Below are 21,778 nucleotides of genomic sequence, written 5' to 3'. Positions count from 1 at the left end.
TAAAGGGTGTTCATGGACTGCAACATGACTTAGATCCTCAAAAAGCTTTTATCAAATTAATAGAAGAATAACATCCAGAATTAAGTAGATAAGTCTCACTATCCTCAGCACTGACAAACTACATATAAAGAATTAAACTGAATTCTAATTTTTTTTAGAGATAATCTCAAAGTTCTATGAAATCTTCCTTTTCATTGTAGATACTTAAGAGCTATAAAAAATAACATGCAATCACAGGAAAGTATTCAAATGCTAAGGAATTATTAAACTAACAAATTTCTTAAATAATGCCTATGCTTATATTGTTTTGTTACAGTTATGATAGGACTCCAGTATGAAACTCCATGGATGCTAAATAGTCCTAATATCCATAAAGCACACAGGCAAGGGTTTTTCCCTCCCACTTCTTAATTTTTTTTTTTTTTTATTTTAACCCCATGTCAAATAGTTAATACTCTCAACTTTTCTCCCAATTTCGGCTCTCAATAAAAAACTTCCCCATCAAGCCTGACAGTGATATGAACTTGACAACATCTCTATTACATCTGTATCTGATTAAGAATGTCCCTTTTGTTTTCAACTATTTCTATTTCTATTTTTCTATTTCTTTTTTCTATATTTCATATATTTCTATTTTTCTATTTCTATTTCTATATTTCATATTTCCATATGAAAAGGTGCTCTAAATCATTATTGATCAGAGAAATGCAAATTAAGACAACTCTGAGTTACCACTACATACCTGTCAGACTGGCTAAGATAACAGGAAAAGATAATGATGAATGTTGGAGGGGATGGGGGAAACTGGGACACTGATAAGTTGTTGGTGGAGTTGTGAACAGATCCAACAATTCTGGGGAGCAATTTGGAACTACACTCAAAAAGTTACAAAACTGTGCATACCCTTTGATCCAGCAGTATTACTCTCCCAAAAAGATATTAAAGAAGGGAAAGGGACCCACATGTGCAAAAATGTTTGTGGCAGTCCTTTTCATAGTGGCTAGAAACTGGAAACTGAATGGATACTTATCAAATGGAGAATGGCTAAGTAAATTGTGGTATATGAATGTTAAGGAATATTATTGTTCTGTAAAAAATGACCAGCAGGATGAATACAGAAAGGCTGGGAGAGATTTACATGAACTAATGCTAAGTGAAATGAGCAGAACCAGGAGATCATTATATACTTCAATAACAATACTATATGAGGATTAATTCTGATGGACGTGGCCCTCTCCAACAATGAAAGGATCCAAATCAGTTCCAATTGATCTGTAATGAATAGAACCAGCTACACCCAGAGAAAGAACACTGGGAAATGAATGTAAACCACAACATAGCATTTACACTCTGTTATTGTTTGCTTGCATTTTTGTTTTTCTTCCCAGGTTATTTTTACCTTCTTTCTAAACACGATTTTTCTTGTGTAGCAAGACAACTCCATAAATATGTATACATATATTGTATTTAACATATACTTTAACATATTTAACATGTATGGGACTACCTGCCATCTAGGGGAAGGGATTTGCAAGGGTCAATGTTGAAAAATTACCCATCCATATGTTTTGTCAATAAAAAGCTATTTTTAAAAAAGAAAGAAAAAAGAATATCCTTTTGACATCTGGCATCAATTATCTATTCTCCATCAAACCCATTTTTAGGATATATAACTTCATCTGAAATCCAATCTTAAACAAGTTTCCTCCTAGACAGAATTCCTCTCTTCCTTCAAGATTCAAAGAAAGAACACTTTCATTCAAAGCTGTTTCTGATTCCCCCAACTATTAGTGGCTTTCTTCTCTACCTTCTCTGCATTTATTTCATTATATCATTTTTTTATTATGCATATTTTATCCTGTGTATGTATATATACATATCACATATGTCCATGTTGTCTCTACAACAGAATGTAAGTTGTTTGAGAACAAGAACCAGAAGATCATGGATTCAGAGGTAGAAGGGACCTTCTAAGTCATCTAGTGCATCCCTCTCAGTTTTTATAAATGATCTGCCCAGTGTCCCACAAGTAATAAACAGCTAACCCTGAATGTGAACTCAGATCTTCTGACTCCAAAGTCAGTGTTTGCTCTGTGGTATCTTAATGCCTATCATAGATGATAGCATTCAAAAGTCAAATAAGTCAACAAATAAAAACAACAATTTTTAAATGTTCATTTACACCCACACATATAAGTTTTACTATGAAAACATGCTTATAAAGTTTTTTGTGACCAAGGTCTATTTGTGTTTACATCTTTTGTATAAAAGTCTAATCCCAAGTCTATAATATGCAGTATTACTAGAGTAACTATTTTACTGCATGCTAATAGCTTAATTTAAAACAAAAACTCCAGAATATTATTTTTAGCTCATTTTTAATGTGCATCCAAGAAAGGGATCTGTCATTTACCTTCTGGTCCACTACTTTCTTCTATTTTATCCAAAGTCAACTGTCATACTTTAAAGTCTTAAGATTATTTCATATTTTTAACTTTGTTCACCAGCACCTAGCACTCTGGCATATAGTAGACACTTAATAAAACTTGTTGAATGTCACAAAGATTTTATTTAAAACAAAAAACTAAGCTCAATAGTTTACACTTAGGAGAGATTCTGAGAAGCAAAGAATGCATATGGTATAACAGATTAAATGGCTGGCCTTGTGATCAGAAGATATAAATTCAAATCCAACCTCTAATATATGTTGTGAAACTAAAAGCATGTGGTATGACCTCTATTTCCAGGAAACTGTTTTAAGTAAGGTATAAAACTGTTCCCCATATCAACAAAATCATAAATCCAGACTTTAGCAAAAATTAACAAGCTGGAATATGTCTAAAAGACTAGCAAGGAAAGTGAGAATCATGTTATATGAGGAAGAAGAGGACTTACTGAAGTTTAGCATGGGGAAAAGAAAACTATGGAAGGACACAAATACCTTTCTTTTTTTTTTTTTTCTTTTTAATTATTTAATAGCCTTTTATTTACAGGATATATACATGGGTAACTTTACAGCATTAACAATTGCCAAACCTCTTATTCCAATTTTTCACCTCTTGCCCCCCCACCCCCCCTCCCCTAGATGGCAGGATGACCAGTAGATGTTAAATATATTAAAATATAAATTAGATACACAATAAGTATACCTGACCAAAACGTTATTTTGCTGTACAAAAAGAATCAGACTCTGAAATATTGTACAATTAGCTTGTGAAGGAAATCAAAAATGCAGGTGGGACACAAATACCTTTCTTCAAACACATGATAGGATGTCATGTGGAAGAAACATTGAGTTTATATTGTATAACTTTAAAGAAGAAGAATAGGCAGAAAGTAAGGAGGATAACTTCTTAACGAGTAGGGCTATCTGAAAATGAAAGGAACAGTCCCATTAAGCAGTGAACTCCTCACTTAGAGTTCTAAAGTGGAAGCTAACTGCTGGACATTTTATGGAGCAGATTCCTGCACTGGTCATTCAGATAAATTATAAGATCCCTAACAAGTTTTGGACTTTCCAATTCTATTATTAATTAATATTAATTATTCAGCAATGGAGAAAATGAAGAAAAATATACAGATAATTCCAATATGACAAATATATGAAATAAATGACAATAAACTATAAAGTTTTAAAGTTCTAAATCCAAAATTATTAATTCACCCAAGCCAAATATAAGCTTTTATATCTCTATATGTATAAGTAGTCTTAGTTTTTCTTAGAACCTTTCAGTTGAACTGAAATAAGGCAATTAATAAACATTAATTAAACACCTACTATGTGCCAGGCACTGTACTAAAGGGATACAAAGAGACAAAATTCAGTCTTCTACCCTTAAGGAGCTCACAGTATAATGGGGGAGACAACAAACAAGCTATATATACAAGATAAATGGGAAATAATTAACAGAGAGAAGGCACTAGAATTCAGAGGGATTGGGAAAGGCATGAGCCACTGAACAAAGAATATTTTTTCATGCCTAAACACAGCAAGGATACATCAAGGTTACAAGAACATTTAACTTCTCTGGCCTTAGACCACCTTCTGGAAAAAGATTGGTCAATGTGTTATCAATGGATGGCAATTCATGTAGTCTCAGGCACTCACCAAGTCTGAGAGGCAGCAAATATATATGGTACTGGGACTTTTTATGCTCCCAGACCAGGAAACTCCATCAGGAAATTGGGCTATCAGATAGCATCTGGCAGGAAACTGAGTCAGGGAAGTCAGAGAAGCTGCATCAGGAAAATAGTAGTCCTATCACAGTTATAGTGTCATGATATATGTTGAAAGATCAAGGAAGAGATTCCAAAATTGAAGCCATGGAGGAAAATGCCTTTCATTGATATTAAATTAACAGTAATCAAAAAAGGGCATACTAAGAGACTGCAAATTCCTAAAGATAAATATAAAAATAAAAGTAAAAACTATTATATGAAAATTTTAGCAAATAGTTAAGATTCAACCAGTATTTACAATTACTTTTAATGATATATAAACAAAAGAAAAACAAATGTAAATTATTACAAGTCTATTACCTGTGCAAGATAATATCTGCAAATTTTCCTTTTCTTCCCTAGGTTTTGCATTTTTGGAGATTTTATCATCTTTAGAAACAGGTACAGGAGCAAATCTTCGCGGTGCAGGGGTCTCAAGTGGAGACTTTTGGTTGTCAAAACCCAAATCCTTAACTTGCCTTAAGTATGCTTAAATGCAAAAGGAAAAGCAACCTTAGCAGTAAAAAACATTTGCATTTTTAAGTTGTACCTGTCCACATATTTTTACAATATAACTAAAACTTAAGTATGCAACCATTAAAACAAAAAACACAGGTGGCAGAACCAAAGAGGCAGCATTAAATAGTGAAAAGAACACTTCACTTGAAGTCACAAGAACAAGATTCAAATTCCAACACTATTGCTTATTGCTTGTTTTGACTTTGTATAAATCAGTTAAACTCTCAGGACACTCATTTCCTCATTTGAATAATAAATAGGGTTAGTAATAATAATAATAACTACCATTTATATAATACTTTAAGGTTTATAAACCACTTTGTAGATATTTGATCCTCACAATAACCCAAAGAGGTAGGTTCTATTATCTTCATTTTACAGACAAGGAAACTAACTTATGCTAAGTGATTTGTCCATGGTTTCCTATCTAAAAAGTGTCTGAGCCCGGATTAGAACTCAGATCTTCCTGAACACTGATAAGGTAGGCAACTGGGATAGCGAATTGTCTTTCAATCAGGCCATAGAAGGATTCCCTAAAGGAACGAGGGATGTTTAGACTACAGAAGAGAAAACTCAGAGGTACTTGATAGTGGTCTTTATGTATCTTAAGGGCAATAATGTGAAAAAAAAAATTATACTTGTACTTGGTCCTAAGCGCCTACAACTAGGACCAATAAAAGGAAGATCAATAACAAAAACAAATTTAGGATTGGTGTTAATGACATAACTTTCTAAGCATTAGAGTCATTCACAGTGAAACAAACTTTGAAGAAACCTCAAGGTTCCCTAGAGTTCTTCAAGTCAAAGCTAGATGGCCATTGATCAATTACATTATAGAAGGGAGTCCTTTTTAAATTTGAAAAGTATTAGACAGCTTTTTTTATTTTCCAGTTCTGAGATGGTGTAACTCTGTTCACAATATCCTTGTTGTTCTCCTTTCCTATTCTCAATAGACTTTTTCACAATTTTTCTAAATCCTTTGGCATCTTCTCCTGTTTAATGCCCTGAGAACTGATTTTTTTTGTTTATTCTATTTTATTCTTATAATTTTTTTTCAATTAACATCTATTTTCTCTTCTGTACTTCCCTTTCCCTCAATGAAAAAGAAATAAATCCCTCATAGCAAGTATATATAACTTAAACAAAATACAATACCATATTGACTACTATCCAAAAAAATGTACCCTTCATCTGCACCCTAAGTCCATCACCTCTGTCGGGAGATGGGTACCATCAGAACTCTAGAATGGTTGGTTACTTTCTAATGATAGAATTCTTAAGTCTTTGAAAATTGCATTCACAATACTGTTGGGTAATTGTTCTCCTGCTTCCTCTCCAGTCTGGATTTCATTTCATCTATGTAACCCAAATCTGGCACAATTATTCTTATTTTCTTTTGCATTATTATCATCTTCATATCTTCATTTAACATATTAGGAATTGTCATGAGAAAGGTGCAAACTGTCATATGTGATAATATACAGACATAAATTTTTGAGTAAGCAATCTGCAGACCTATTTTATTGCTTAAACCCAAAATATATTTTCTACAATTTTTTCTTACACCCATCTTGTACTTCAGTCACTATCAATAATGAAACCAACTTTTTTGTTTGCCTATACAAGGAGAACCTGTGAACTATTTATATATCTATTCCTTTTATCCTCTAGTTTCATTTAATCTAAGAATGCCTACATCAAGGTAGTTACAATAGTTTGACAGGTCACTGTGGGTCTCTGGCCAAAGATCAAATCTTCAGAGTATCCAAAGTTAATGATTAGAGATAGTCTAAAAACTGAAGTTCCTTGCACTCCTTTCTGATATTCTACCAATTATCACTGCAGAAGTAGAAGGGGAACACACAGGAATGACAGCTATTTTAAAATGTTTTCTGTTATACGACTTGTCATAGTCAAAGAATTCATCAGCCAACTTTCTACTGATAAGCCTTCCCTTGGTTGGTCTTAAAACAGCAAACTTGGTCTTCCACAGAGATAAACTTATCTGAAGTCTTTCTGGTATCAAAAGTCCAGGGTGTTGAGGCTCAAATCAAACAACAGCTATCTTATTAAGCACTCTACAAACTTGAAAGTGCTATATAAATGAAAGTTGTTGTTACCTTATAGCGGGTCACAAAATTCCTCAGTGGCTCAAGACATTAAAATGTAACTAGGAAATGTTTTTAAAAATAAATAAAAATATAATAAAACATAAATAAATGTTAATTTGTAGTTTTAAGTCAATATGCCACCTGCTAGCAGGGATTAATTTCTAATCTGATTTTGACACCATTGCCTGAGAATCACCAAGCTCCAGACTGGTAAGAGCTTCATTCTCTAAGCTTTCTACTACTGGTGGTTTTTAATAGAATAAAACAGGGGTGTGCTGGTAAATATTTAACAGCCTGGCTTTGAGTAGGGGAGGAGAGGAGAGGAGAGAAAAGAGGAAATATGTACACACAATTTAAAGTTTAATTTAAGTAAGTGATAATTTCTTAAGTTTAGACAATCATCAACAGCAGCAACAAAAACAAGCCCTGATTTGTACCACTTGCCAATTTCTGTTATAAATGGTTCCCAGGGTAGAGCCTTTCAGAATTTAAACTCCAATGGTACAGACTTTGAAAATCTAGGCTCACCTCTCACAATGGTCTTTTTGTCTTTTGTAGGCACTAATGCACTAATTTGTTCAGCAGACCTTGGGGAAAGTATCTGTTTCACTGCACAGATTTCCCATGGAACATTTCTGTGATGCATATAAGTCACAAAGTTTAAGGAAGTATATATAGTTTGTGACCTGCATTAATAGTAGCAGTATTCATCAGCTTATAAATTCATTGATTTACTGAAGTATCAGTTTTAATTGCACAAACTGGGATTTCCTTTAACCAAAGATGTGTTTACAGTTCCTTGAAAATAAAACTATTTCATTCTTTGTATCTCTATCTTCAAAATATAACAGTGCCTAACAATAAATACTTGTTAATGGACACAAAAGATTAGAAAACTAATTTTATAAAACATCAGAAAAGTAACATAAGCTAACTCATACAATAGTGTGTTGGTACTTTTATATGTTTAGAAAAGCAGGGCGGGAAAACAAGAAAAAAAAAAGAAAAAAATGGAATATTATTGTTCTATTAGAAATGATGAGCAGGCTGATTTAAAAAAAGCCTAGAAAAACCTACATGAACTAATGACGAATCAAGTGAACAGAACCCAGAACACTGTATATAGTAAACAACAAGATTAGGTGATCAATTGTGATGGACTTGGCTTTTCTCAACAATTTAGTGCAGTTAAAGACTTTGGATGGAAAATGCCAAGCACATCCAGAGAGAGTATTATGGAGACTAATCTTAGATTAAAGCATAGTATTTGCACCTTTTTGTTTGAATGCTTTTTTCTTTTTCATTTTTTTTCCCCTTTTGATATGATTTTTCTTGCACAATATGACAGATATGGAAATATATTTAAAAGGATTGCACATATTTAACCTTTATTAGATTGCCCTGCTCTCTTGAGAGGGGAGAAGTAAAGGAGAGAGAGAGAAATATTTAGACACAAAAGTTTTACAAAAATGAATGTTGTAAACTATCTTTACATATATTTCAAAAATTAAAACACAAGAAAAAAAATGAAATTTATCAAGGATGAGAACTGAATCAAATCAGTATCAGATGTGACTCACTGAATTTAACACTATTTTTACCTTGACTAGGAAGCTCTGTGCATCTGTGATGTGAAGTATAGTTACTGCCAACAGGACACTGAAGTTCTGATTTTACAAATGATTTTTCTACTGGATTGGAAGATGGCACAATGACAGGTTGGTATCTACCACTGTTGAATGCAGATGCAATTAAATGGTTCTAGAAGACAAAATTACTTTATGACTTTCTTTTTTCAAATGCATGGGGGGGAGGGCAATCAATTCTATTTGAGACTATAAACATTTCCCAACTTTGAACCAGACAAACCCCTCTAAAAGGTACATTGCTTAAAATTGGATAAGCAAAAAACATATAATAATCAGATGTCAAACACTTCCCAACTACATTTTAATCTGTTTAGCACTGAACCATAAAGTGGCTGCTATAGCAGCATCTAACCAAGAAAGAGCACTATGCCCCAAGTGCCCTCATCTCCAATGTGAACTGAATACTGCTGGTAAGGCTTCTGCTCTGTACTACTCAATACTACTCTGCATTAGAAGACCCACTATTAACTATAAACATTTAGCCTCATTCATTACATAAACTGATTCACTGAGATCTAAGTCTGCCTTTTCCAAAGGCCTTTTTTTCTGGTCTCTGTTGCATTTCCTACCCAGGACACTTCAAGAGACTCCTCCATTGCTTAATATCCTTTCTGGTTGTCTTTGCTTTTCTTTAAACTCTACTAAGCACTCTTTCAGCACTGCCCAGGCTAACCTTGTAACATCAAGCTCTGAGTTATTTAGTAGTAGTCTTGTGATAGAAGATCTCTTAGAAAATATGGAAGTCCTTTACTACCAAGAAGTGAAATCTTCTAGAGGAACATTTAATCCAAACAAGTCTGAGTTTTTTTTCCCCTGAAAAGGCAATAAAAAAATTTGCTTGGTCCAAGCCACTGTCATAACTACCTGATTATCCAAAGACAAAAGTGCAGCAGAGGAGTCAGCTCACTCCTCAAGCATGACACATGCTTCCATGACAAAAGGAGAGGCAAGGAAGCTTTGCCCACCTAAACCAATACCAAATCCTTGCTAGATTTCCTTTCCATAATATTGTCAATATACTTTCTTGTGGGATGTGAGACGGTTTAAGTGTCCCATTTTGCTTCGATCTGAACTTGTACTACCTGATCAAGTCTGATATTAATGGGACCAGACCAATCTGTATGCCTTAATAGTATACAGATGATTACTATATACCATAACTTTAATAAGGACCTTTTTATTACAAGGAGATAAGATTTTCAAGTTAGAAAACAATTTCCACTCATTATCAAATCCTAGTGCTATCTGCTGGACAGAAATGTCAATTTAGAAATGGGCAATTTAGCTCAGATTCTAAAATAGGCAAATTTTAGGCTAAGCCAGATTTACCATCAAGAGTTTGATATTCTTGGTATCCAGAATCAAATAGAGTAGCATGCAGACCAAACAATTAATCAACAAACATTATTACCTGTCTACTATGTGCCAAATACTCTGCTAAGCAATGGTTATATGAAGACAAAAGTGAAGTCCCTTACCCTTAAGGAGATTCTAATCTATCAAAAGAGATAATATATAAATTATATAAATATATATATGTATATATATAATATAAATATATAGAAAGTCAATACAAGGTAATTTTGAAAGGGGGGCATTAGCATAGAGAAAAAGCTTCATGTAAAAATTAGGGAAACAAAGATATAGTACAAGCGTTCCTAATCACCACTCTAAAGGGTTTTGTAGTCAAGTACTACCAAACACAGAGAAACAATGGAAAGTTGAGATTTCTGCAACTACATCAGTATGCCTCTTCTGAATCTCCCTTGCCTGTTAGGACACTCACTTCCCACCTCTGATTCTCTACCTACCAAGCATTTATTTGTATTTATTCACTTTTTGTTTATTCTATATAGTTATCTAGGTAATTCTACTAACTTAAGTTCCTTAAAAGTAAGAATTGTTTCATTCTTTCTACCTGTAACACTTAGCACAGTATCTGACACAAAGTAAGAATTTATTAAATGCTTGTTGATTGGCTGACTTCTAACTCTTCCTTCTCAATATTCATTTATTCTATTCTCCTGGTGATCTGCTTCTACCTCTTTGGTGTGGTTATTTCCCAAGGTTTTGACCTTTTCTATGTCTACAACTACTTCCTTAGAGATCACATCAGTTTCCATGAGGTTAAATATCATGTCTCTTCTCAGATGTTATCAAAACCCACGCCTAGTATTTCTTTTGAACTTTAGGCACTTGCCTCCTGGATATTTCACAAGTATCTTAAATGCATAAAGTTTAAAAACAGAATTTCTGCTCCCCTAACTTACCCATTTATGTTGCTGGGAACAACATTTGTTTACATCAGAATGACTTTTCCTTCTCCATTATTCTTCTCTGTTATTTATAAACGTGTCAATTCTATTATCACAACATCTCACATCTATTCCCTTTTTTCTACTCACACACATATTTGAATACCTCATCTAAGTACTATCTCTCACCTAGATTATGACATTTTGAGTACTCTCCCTGCTTGCAGTTTCTTGCCTCTTCACTCACCCTCCACATATTTGCCAGAAGAGTTTTTCTGAAACACAGTTCCAATTACTTGATTTCTCTGCTCAAAACCTTTTCATTGGTTCCAAACTGCCTATAGAAGGAAATACAAATTCCCCAAGCTGGCAATCACTGCCCTACCCAATCCAGTTCCCACTTGCTTTATTTTATACTAGTTTACTTCACGTACTCTACATTCCAGCCAAATTCATGAGTAGCTTTTCTGGAACTAGACACTTCAATTCTCTACCCCAGACACTGGCCCAGAGCAATACAAGAGCCTAGGATGTATCCCCTACTCATCTTTGCTTCTCAAAATCCTTGTTTTCATGAAAAACTCAGCTCAGGTGTGTCAACTCCTTTGTGAGGCATTCCTTGGTGCTGCCAGATATTGCTTTCTTTTCAATTTTCTTTGTACTGTACTTATAAGTACATTTTGTATCTCCCCCTCTACCAGCATCTTCTCCCTCTGACCCTCCCAAAAAAGAACCTCCTTAATACCAGAACTGTTTGGTTTTTTCTATATCCTCAGCCCAAAGCATAATGATTATTATTATTTTTTTTGTTGTTAAGCTCTTTAATAAGAGCTAAACAAACACTTTTGGAATTGAATCTTAATACTGTTAGGCACTCATTTAAAAAAAAAAAGCTTAACATCATCAAAATCCTTATACAAGAAAGACAAAGCAACCTACAACTATTGGGGGAGGGGGCGGGGGGAGAGAACATATCAGAGTCTAACAAGAAATCAGTGAAAATGACAATACACATTAATAAAAAGGTAAATAGAATCATTTAAATTTTTGCCAGTGCTGGCCCTAATTTCCCAGATAAGTTCAAAAATGATTATCTCAGATTTTTTTATATATTTACTTTTTGGACATTAACAGATATTAACTAGTAATTAAAACTAGTTATATGTAATGCCTTATTAAAGATTTTAATAATGGTTATTTGTCAGCTTAAGATAACGTAGTAATAAGAAATACAGCAATATCATTTGGTTTGAATGAGGATACCTGAATATCGACTTGTTGTTGTTCTATTTTTTCTAGACGCCTAAGGTGTTGTTCTATAAATACATCAAACTGCTTCTCATGGTCTTGGCAACAAGATTTCTCAGGTTGAATTTTAATGTTTTTCTGCTGCTCTGCAACACGTTGTAGTTGTTTATCTGTCTCCTGAAGTTTACTGAGTAATTCTGATACAGAATTAACTTTTGCTTCCAAATCACTCTGTACCTGAAATAAAAAAAATATAGCAAAATCAGAATTTCTTATTTTAAGATAAATTAGCCCATCACCTTTTCTCAACAAATACAAATATTTGCATATGTTTTGCATTTATTTAGTCATGTCTCTTCCCACATAGAAATGAAACCCTTTGAGGGTAAGGGTTGTATCCAGAACAGAGAGGTATTTATCAACCAACAAATGTTTATTAAGCAACTACTATGTGACAGGCAATATGCTGGCTACGCAAAATGAGCCTATATTCTAATATACATACAAGTATGAAAATATAAACAGGATAAAGTATATAGCTATTGAATACAAACATACACAACAGAGTTAAATAAAAGGTGGCCTGGGAGGGAAGGTACTAACAATTGAGACCCAGAGAAAAGAGGGACAGAATCTAAAAAGTCTTCTTACAGAGCATGGCACTTGAAATGTTAACTTCAAGGAAGAGAAGACAGAGATGAGTGGAGAGCACAATAGCCACCACAAAGGCTTGGCCCTCTTCTTCCTAATCCCACCATGACTACTCTATTTCAGTCACCATACCTGACCAGGCACCTCCAATCTGGCCATTCCAAATCATCCATGCTCCACAGAGCAGCCAAAGTGACTACAAAATGCCTGAGAGTGCTTACCATCTCTAATACCAAAAGAGGAACCGTTTGGCCTTGAGAACTGCCAGAACTTGGCTTTTCTGACCTTTCCATTTTTCTGACCTATTAGTCCCTTCTCTTCATGCTTGAGGTTCCAACACCCCAATCCGGGTCTTGGCTCTGGCTACTCTCCAATCTCTAGAAGGCAAATACACCTGTGTACCAGGCATTTCTCCGAGTACTTCACAAATATTTCGAATGAATCTATTGCTTCCTGAACTATAAAAATGGGGATAATAGGACCTGATATACAAGGTTATTATGCAGATTAAATGAGGTCATATTTATAAAGCACAGTGCCTGACACATAGTAAATGTTGGATGAATATTCATTCCCTTCTCCCTTTTTCCCCAACCTTGATATCTTAGGATCCCTAGTTTGTTTAAAATTTAGCTTAAGTATCAAATTCTCTAGTCAATCAGCCAACAAGCATTTATCAGCTACGTCCAATGTGCCAGGTATAGTGCCAGGTATAGTGCCAAGTATAGAGGGATACAAAAAAAGAAAGACAAGAACACAATCCCCACTCTCAAGGGAGTCACATTTTAATGAGACAACCATCAAACAAATACATACAGTGATCCAGGACAATTCCAAGAGATTTGGTATGGAAAATGTCATCTGCATTGAGAGAGAAAACTATGAAGACTGAGGGTTGAACTGATTTTCACTTTTTTTTGTTTATTCTTTTGTTTATTTCTCATAGTTTTTCCCCCGTTTGATCTAATTTTTCTTGTAGAATAAGACAAATAAGGAAATATGTTTAAAAGGATTATACATGTTTAACCCATTATCAAAGTCCTTGCTGTCTTGGGGAAGGGAGAAAACATTTAGAACACAAAATCTTTTTTTTAATTATAGCTTTTTATTTTCGAAATATATATAAAAAAAATTTTTTAACATTCACCCCTGCAAAACCTTGTTGAAACACAAGATTTTATAGAAATTGATTTCAAAAACTATCTTTACATATATTTGGAAAAATAAAATACTACTGAGAAGAAAAAATCATATATGTATCAACAAAACATACCTAATGTAAACGGAGGGTATCTTCAGAGGAAAGGCACTGTGTTTTCTGGAATTTGGGGAGGAATGAGGCAGAGCAGGAGGAGGAAGTCTAGAAAAGATCAGAAAATCCAGAAAACCAGAAAGACTAAAAGGTAGGGATGAAGAGACAAAGCATTCTAGGTTTGGGAGATGATAGTCAAAGCTATGGCACAGAGATGGATCACAGAGGATGCTGACATAATTGAAGAGTAAAAAGAGCAATAAAAAGGCAGGAAAGGGTCCAATTCCAAAGCCAAAGAGAAGACTATGTTCTAAATTTTATATATGAGCCTAGAAATATGAGGAAATCACTAAAGCATTTTGATTAAGAGCCTGAGCATAGGCAGACCTCTAATTCAGGAAGATTATTTTGACAACTGAGATTAGGACAGACTGAAATGAGGAAAACAGGGAGACAAAACTACAAGTTCATCACTGTAGTATAGGTCTGAAGCTATGAAGGCCTAAATCAGGTCATGACTGTGAGAAAGAAGGTGAAGTGTATGAGATGTAATGAAGGTAAAAAGTTGGAATAAAGAGAGGAAAAGTTAAATACTTCTGGTTGAAATACAGATTTAATTTAACCAAGTCACAAATCACTGAATGACAAGTATAGTTTACCTTCAATTTGAAAAGTAAAATACCAACATAATACATAAACACCAACAGAGACAAAAATTATATGTAAAAGACCATTGTGATTTTCCTAGCTATAGGTACTATGCATTTTATTAATTTTGCAGATAGAGGAAAAGTGAAAATGTGTTGTCTTTCTTAAGAGAACATAAGTTTTCTGAAAGCATAGATTACTTTCATTTTCTCTTTGCATTGAAACTTACATGCTTGTTGATTGCCTGACGTAAAGAGGACTACAAAAAGGTCAAACTAATGAAAAATTCTACTAATTTAAGACCATACCATGAGAAACAAGAAGAATACTAATAGAAAGAGAACAGTCACAACCAAAACAAATTTCCTGAACCTAAAGGGGGAAAAAAAACAAAGAATTAAAGCGGACACTTATCAATTGAAGAATGGCTGAACAAACTGGTATAGTGACATAACAACGTAACACTATTCTGAAAAAAAAAAACTGTGAAAGATGATTTCAAAGGCTCTTAAATAGTATGAATGGATGCAGACTAAATGAACAGAATTTATACCTGAAAAATCACAATGTAAGAATAACTTTCAAAATCTTTGGACCATTGCATGGTGGACCACCCTATCTCCAGAGGATTTACATCTAGATCTTACCTACCTCTTAACAGAGCTATCTTATGTACTTCTGATAAAGAGTGATGAATTCAACACACAGAGACATGCACTTTTGGGATTGGGGCTTTATGCAGGTTTGTTTTTTTCTACTATGCTTGTGTGTTAAAAGGGTTTTTTCTTCCTTTCTTGCTCTGTTTTTAATTGGGGGCAAGGAAAAGGGATGGAAAGAGAGCTTTAACAAAAAAAGATGAAAACATTTGTGAAATATTTTTTAAATGAAGAGAAAAGATGGAAATTCAGAACAAAGTACATAGAAGGAAGGGTAGCTTTGAAATTAACATGTAGAATTTATTATATACTTATTTAAAAAGTAAAAGATATGAAATTAAAACTCATAGTTTCATATATAATATCTCATGACCTTCACCATGATGAAGTAGGTAATCCAAACCACCAATTGTAAGCAAGAAAAAGCAAATAGGCAACTCTATTTTCCATAGTAATAAGAAATTTCCAAGGAGAAATTTCAGGAGTAGGATACATAATCATCACATTTTAGAAATATGCTATAAATTTATAGTAATTATAAATCTGTAAAAAGAGGTTGCTAGAGAAACCTACTTTTATCAGTGGAGCTGCTGTTGCAATGGCAGCAGCTGTTGCTGCTGCTACAGTTGAAGGGGAATCAATTCCATTGGATGATAATTTCTTCTCTACAGAAATAGGGTCTTTCACCATACATGCATCTTTTAAAAGCTGTACCTTCACTTCTTTAAAAGTAGGTGAGTGTTGGACTCTGTAAATAAAACAACCCCAAGAAATCAAATGAGAAACATCAAGAATATTTCAATAAATATCTTTAATTTTTTTTCTAGATTTTTTTTTTAATCTATCTGCCCCTTTATTCCTTACAAGCATTCTCATCATCATTGGGCATCATCGCCAAAGTTATCCAAATTTCACTGTGGGTAGGACATAATTTTTAGATGCTATTAAAAGATACAAATGAAAGAGAAAGCATTCTCTTTGTCCTCAAGGAATTTAATATCTAAGGAGATGGGACTTTGATCTATAAAAGATTTAAAGTTTGTTAAAATATTTTGGAGATCAAAATGGCAGAGTAATATCAGAAAGCTGCTTGAACTCTCCCAGTTTCCCTTAGAAGCCACATGAAATTAAGCCTCTGAACAGTCTGATGGAATGAAACTACTTTTCAGCTCAAAATAAGACTGAAAAAACTTCAAGAACAGTTATTATCACTGGGGTGAAAAGGGTTTTCAGTTTTCTACAAGCACAAGGGTCCCTGTGATCAAAGCCAAGGCTTAGAGCGGCACAAAAAGCTTGGGATAGCGCCTGGCTTACCCCAAAAAGCAGAACTCAACAACAAAAGTTAAAAAAAAAAAAAAATCAAAAGAAAAGGAAAGAGAGTGAGAAACAGGAAAAAAAAAAAAAAAAAAAAAAAAAAAAACCCAAAACCTTGACCATAGTAACTGCTATGGTGACAGGGCAGACCAAAACACAAACTCAGAAGGGCAACAGGAGCAGAATTCGGAATAGGGCACAGGGATGGTTATGTGAGAGATAGAGACACAGGCAAGTGTTATGTGGAGATAGAGCTAGCCCTAAGTGGCAACACTCACCACTGTTAGTGCCAACCTCCTTCCTTAATACTCAGGAAGCCTTGCACTCCTCCCTCCTTCTTCATGGACCAATCCTTAAATGACCCAATCCTTCTGGCTCCTAGAGGACCTCCCTACTAAAAGGAGATATAAGCGAGACTCTGCTAAAAATAAACTCTCTGACTTCACCTCTGCCTCCTTGTTGGTCTGTCTCTGTGTGATCCAGGTTGGAGCCCAAAGGCAGGTGAACTGGCCTAGTTGTGGCCACCAATGGGTGGGCACGTAGATCAGGCAATGGGTCATGATAAGTGGCCCCCCCGAACAGGGACCATGTGGCTAGAACCTCACCATGTAGGAGGTCTAGGGGGTGAGAAAGGAGAAGGGAGACAGAATCTGCTCTAGTGAGTGAAATGTTCGCTATGGGACAAACTATAGTGAGGGTCTCCAACTGGTAGGTGCTAGGGAAAGAAGTATACAGAATAGTAAAGCAAGCAGGATTGGAAATTGATTTTTGAAAAGTAGAAGGTAGTAGGTAATCAGAACAGCATCACTTCATTTATCAAGTGATTAGAAGCTCATTTATCAAGTGATCAGAAGCACTTTAAGAAGTGCAAGCTACAATCCATTAAAAGTAGATAATGAAGTGCAAAGGGAGAGTCATAAAGCAAATGAGGGTCTAGCCACGCCCATAAAATAGAGCAGGCAGAAGTTAGTTGTGGGAAAGAATCAGTAAGTAAACAAGAAGACAACAGAGGTGGATATGACGAAAAAAGAAGAGGTAGTGAAGAGAAAGTAGGAAGTGGATATGAAGGAACAGGAGGAAGCAGGGATAAGATGAGGAATGAGGAAGTAAACAGAAGGATACATGACCTTGAGAAAAAAGACAGTGATAAGACGAGGGCAAAGAGGGAAGGTCGCCCAAAACAGAGAGAAGGTCGTCTCCATCTCTGAGGCATGGCCTTCTTCTCCACTCCCCCCCCCCCCCCCCCCCCCCCCCCCCCCCCCCCCCCCCCCACCTTTCTTGAGAAGGTACATTTCCCAAATGCTCTCTGTGCCCCCTTGTGGATACTTTGGAGATTGCCAGACAAGTTTAGGACAAATAATACAGAAAGCAACAGAGCAAGGAGCATGGAAGCAAAAACTTGGCTAGATGCTTGCCCAGTGTTTGAAGACCCACAGGGAAGGACAAGGAAATTTAAGTAACTGAAAGAGGCAGTGAACACTTATGGGGCTGACTCTCCATATATTAAGGAGCTATTGGCTCTCTTAGCCTCTAGCAATATATTAACCCCGAATGATTGGAAGACTATTGCTAAAGTCTGCCTTAAACCTAAGAACTCTTTGCAGTGGATAACTCTGTTTGCAGACTTGGCAAAAAACTTTGTGAGGGATATTCAGAGCCACACCCCTCAAGATGATTTCCAAAAAATAGGAGTTGGAAGGTATGAAAGAAATGAGGATCAAATGCAATATGATGCTGCAGTACATGCAGCTGTCCCCCAATGTACCCAACAAACATTTAACAAAATCCAAGCTTCTAGAAAGCAGAGGTCCTCAATGACTAAAATAAAACAGAGCCCAGATGAACTTTTTTCGGATTTCGTGGCCCACCTACAAGCAGCTACTGAGAGGTTCGTGGGTAAAGGGGAAACCTCCAGCCTCTTTATACAGAAATTGGCATGGGAGAATGCTAATACTAACTGCCAGAAGGCCATGCTTACTTTAGATGGGGAGGCTAGCTGGAAGAGATGATAAAAGAGATGTGAGAATGTCAGGTCCAGTGCCTTTCAAATGGATGCCCTCCAGTCACTATATCTAAAGGGGTTGCAGCAGAAGATCTGTCCTGGCAGTTTGCAGACAAACAAGGGATATTCCAACCCCTAGTTGTCGCAGGTGTCAGGTACAATCTATGGGGCAGGGATATATTGAAGGCCGGACATGTAGAATCAAGGTCTAGCCCATGAAATAGACCTATATTTATCACAGAGAAGAAATCTGGAAAATTCAGAATGATAGTGGACCTTAGGGCTGTTTATGCTACTATTGAACCTATGGGACCCTATAGCCTGGCATGCCATCTCCTAAATTAGTACCCACTGGCTAGCCAGTTATAGTAATAGATATACAAGATTGTTTCTTCTCCATCCTTCTGGCCCCAGAGGATAAGAAAAGATTTGCTTTTACCATTCCCTCTATAAACAATGCAGGACCTGATCTGCACTACTAATGGAAAATTCTCCCTCAAGAGATGTGTTGTAGCCCTACCTTGTGTCAGGCATACATAGCGCAAGTGCTAGAGCCAATTAGGAAAGTGTGCCTTCATGCCATGATACTGCATTATATGGATGACAAACTGTTATCAATGAGCAGTGGGAAAGATCTCTCTGCCCTGCTGAAGATCATAAGCATTTTTGCTCAACATGGACTGATGGTAGCTTCAGAAAAGATCCAACATAACTATCCCATCATTTACCTGGGACTCGCATGAGGACTTCTACAGTTACTAATCAGATATCTAACTTACAGTGAGAAAAGGTAAATACTCTGAACCCATTTCAGAAATTAGTTGGACAAATTCAGTGGTTAAAGGCTTGTGTCCCTATTCCTATTTCTTTGATGCAGCCTTTATATGATATCTTGAAAGGAGAGTCTAATCTAAATTCCCCTTGTAAATAGACCTCCTTGGCGAAGACACAATTTATAAGATCATTGCTCACTTCTAAATCTGAAACAGCAAAGTGGGATCCCATGTGCCCCGTCGAGATCTCTTTACTAGATCAAAAAAGTCCTTTTGCAGTAGTAAAATTTTGGAATATGTGTACATGGAAAGACCACAGAAGATATTACCAAACCATATTGAAATGCTGGGAGAACTTGCCCTTGAGGCAGTAAAAAGAGCTTCTCATCTAACAGGGAAAAGAGCCTTATTGTATTTAGCCTTTGAACCAGGAGCTAGAGAAGTTATGATGCAAACTTATTGGCCATGGGTGTATTGTGCTCAATGGGCTACATTAAGCCAGTATTCTACATGCTTACTCTTTCCCTTGCTGTCCCACATTACGGTACAATTCCCTCATAAGACAATTGTTGATGAGTCTGTGCAAGGCACAAATGTCTTTACTGACGCCATTAAGAACTGCAAGGCCTCAATTTATCATAAGTATTCAAAAGAGATTCTGGTGTTAGAGACCCCTTATGATTCCACCCAGAAAATCAGCTTTTTGCTATTCTCCATGCTTGTAAGAGACACCCAGAGCCCATTAACATCTTATCAGATAGCTTACGTGCTGTCCAGGTACTGAGAGGTATTGAAGATGCTGTCCTACAACCTCAAAACTCTTCAGTTGCTAACTTTCTTGCTGAATTGCAGCTAATTTTACAGACTAGGAAACATTCCATTTACATCCTGCATGTATACTCTCACCAATGCTGTGCAGGAAGTTTATTTGCGGGCAATGAGGTGGCAGACTGTGCTTTACAGTGCTCCCTTCTCACGGTCACCACATCCCCTGAATGTGCCCATGAATTTCTCTACTTACCCTCTAATTCTCTATGTTGCCTTTATGGCCTCATCTGGGAAAAAGCCTGTCAGAGAGTGAAGCAACATGTTCACTGTGTTCTGTTTCTCCCTCCTCTACCTAGTAAAGGAGTTAATCCCCAGGGTTTATCCCCCAATGATTTCTGGCAAATGGATGTGACACATGTGGGCTGTGTGGCCATCTCACATCTGTATTGACACCTTTTCTAAATTCCTTTAGGCCACAGTGAGAACACTCCTTCGGTCATTAAACATTTGTATAGTTGCTTCTCCTCTCATGGAGTTCCTAATACCATAAAGACCAACAATAGTCCAGTTTATACCTCTAAGCAGATGGCCACCTTCTTCACCACGTTCACCATTAAACATCACAGTGTTGAGCCCTAGTAGAATGAGCCCATCATGATCTGAAGGCCACCCTTATTAAACAGAAAGGGAGAGGAAGTAGACGGAATCCCTGATGGCCCACACAGGCAGACATAGATAAGGCCTTATATACTTAAATTTTTTTGTGCCTAGACAGGAATACTGGCCTCTCTTCAAGAATGATACTTTTGGCACAATCTTATCAACAGGACAAAAAACTAGGTCCCATGAAAACAGCACTTCAAGTGCCAGAGAACATTCAAAAGGTCCTCTGAAAGGATGAGGAAGGACATTGGTAAGGTCCATCCTTAGTACTCTGGAAGGATATTTATGTTTTGCAGATCCTGATGGAGAAGGCCGCTGGATTCCAGAAAGAAGAACAAGGATAGTTGCCCCTATTAAAACAGGGGCTGAAAAAGAAGTGAAGGAGATGACCCAGGAAACGCCCGAAATGGCACCGTAGCAGAGAGATGAATCACCCTTAGTGACTGGATCCAACATACTTCCTTTCCCATCCCTTTCTATTGTATCCCATGGGCTCTTATGTAGTTATTTTTGTATTGTTGCTTTTTTTGCTTTTGCCTACTTAGCTAAGATGCTTTATTCATATTCTTAAAAATTCTATAGAGGTGTTTCTCATTCATCAACATGAGAACATTCAGTCTCATTAATAAAAAAGGGGGAGATGTAACGGGAGCAGAATGCAGAACAGGGCACAGGGATGGTATGTGAGAGAGAGAGGCACAAGCAAGTGTTATGTGGAGGTAGAGCTAGCCCTAAGAACCTACACTCACCATTGCAAGTGCCTCACCTCCTTCCTTAGTACTCAGGAAGCCCTGCACGCCTCCCTCCTTCTCCATGGACCAATCCTTAGATGACCAAACCCCTTTGGCTCCTAGAGGACCTCCCTACTAATAGGGGACATAAGCGAGACTGTGCTAAAAATAAACTCTCTGACTTCACCTCTGCCTCCTTGTTGGTCTGTCTCTGTGTGATCCAGGTTGGAGCCTGAAGGCAGGTGAGCTGGCTTAGTTGTGGCCACTGATGGGTGAACATATAGATCAGGCAATGGCCCAGGATGCAGAAGAACACAGAA

The 21,778-nt window shown here is 36.2% G+C and overlaps 1 protein-coding gene across 7 annotated transcripts in view; it reads right to left on the bottom strand.

The window, feature by feature from the left end:
* Nucleotides 1–21,778, bottom strand: part of KIAA0586 (KIAA0586 ortholog) — a 149,902-nt gene that overhangs the window by 96,990 nt on the left and 31,134 nt on the right. For all 7 annotated transcript variants that reach the window (XM_031952648.1, XM_031952650.1, XM_031952654.1 and 4 more), the window contains 4 exons: nucleotides 15,781–15,955; nucleotides 12,016–12,237; nucleotides 8,450–8,609; nucleotides 4,540–4,707 (listed from right to left, as the gene is read on the bottom strand). In XM_031952648.1, the coding sequence (XP_031808508.1) occupies nucleotides 4,540–4,707; nucleotides 8,450–8,609; nucleotides 12,016–12,237; nucleotides 15,781–15,955 (725 nt within the window). The remainder of the gene's footprint in view (nucleotides 1–4,539; nucleotides 4,708–8,449; nucleotides 8,610–12,015; nucleotides 12,238–15,780; nucleotides 15,956–21,778) is intronic.

The sequence above is a fragment of the Sarcophilus harrisii genome, chromosome 2 (genome assembly GCF_902635505.1).
Source record: "Sarcophilus harrisii chromosome 2, mSarHar1.11, whole genome shotgun sequence".
In the NCBI taxonomy this organism is placed as follows: domain Eukaryota; kingdom Metazoa; phylum Chordata; class Mammalia; order Dasyuromorphia; family Dasyuridae; genus Sarcophilus; species Sarcophilus harrisii.
The sequence above is the reverse complement of the archived record's forward strand: the minus strand, read 5'-3'. Positions and strand labels throughout refer to the sequence as shown.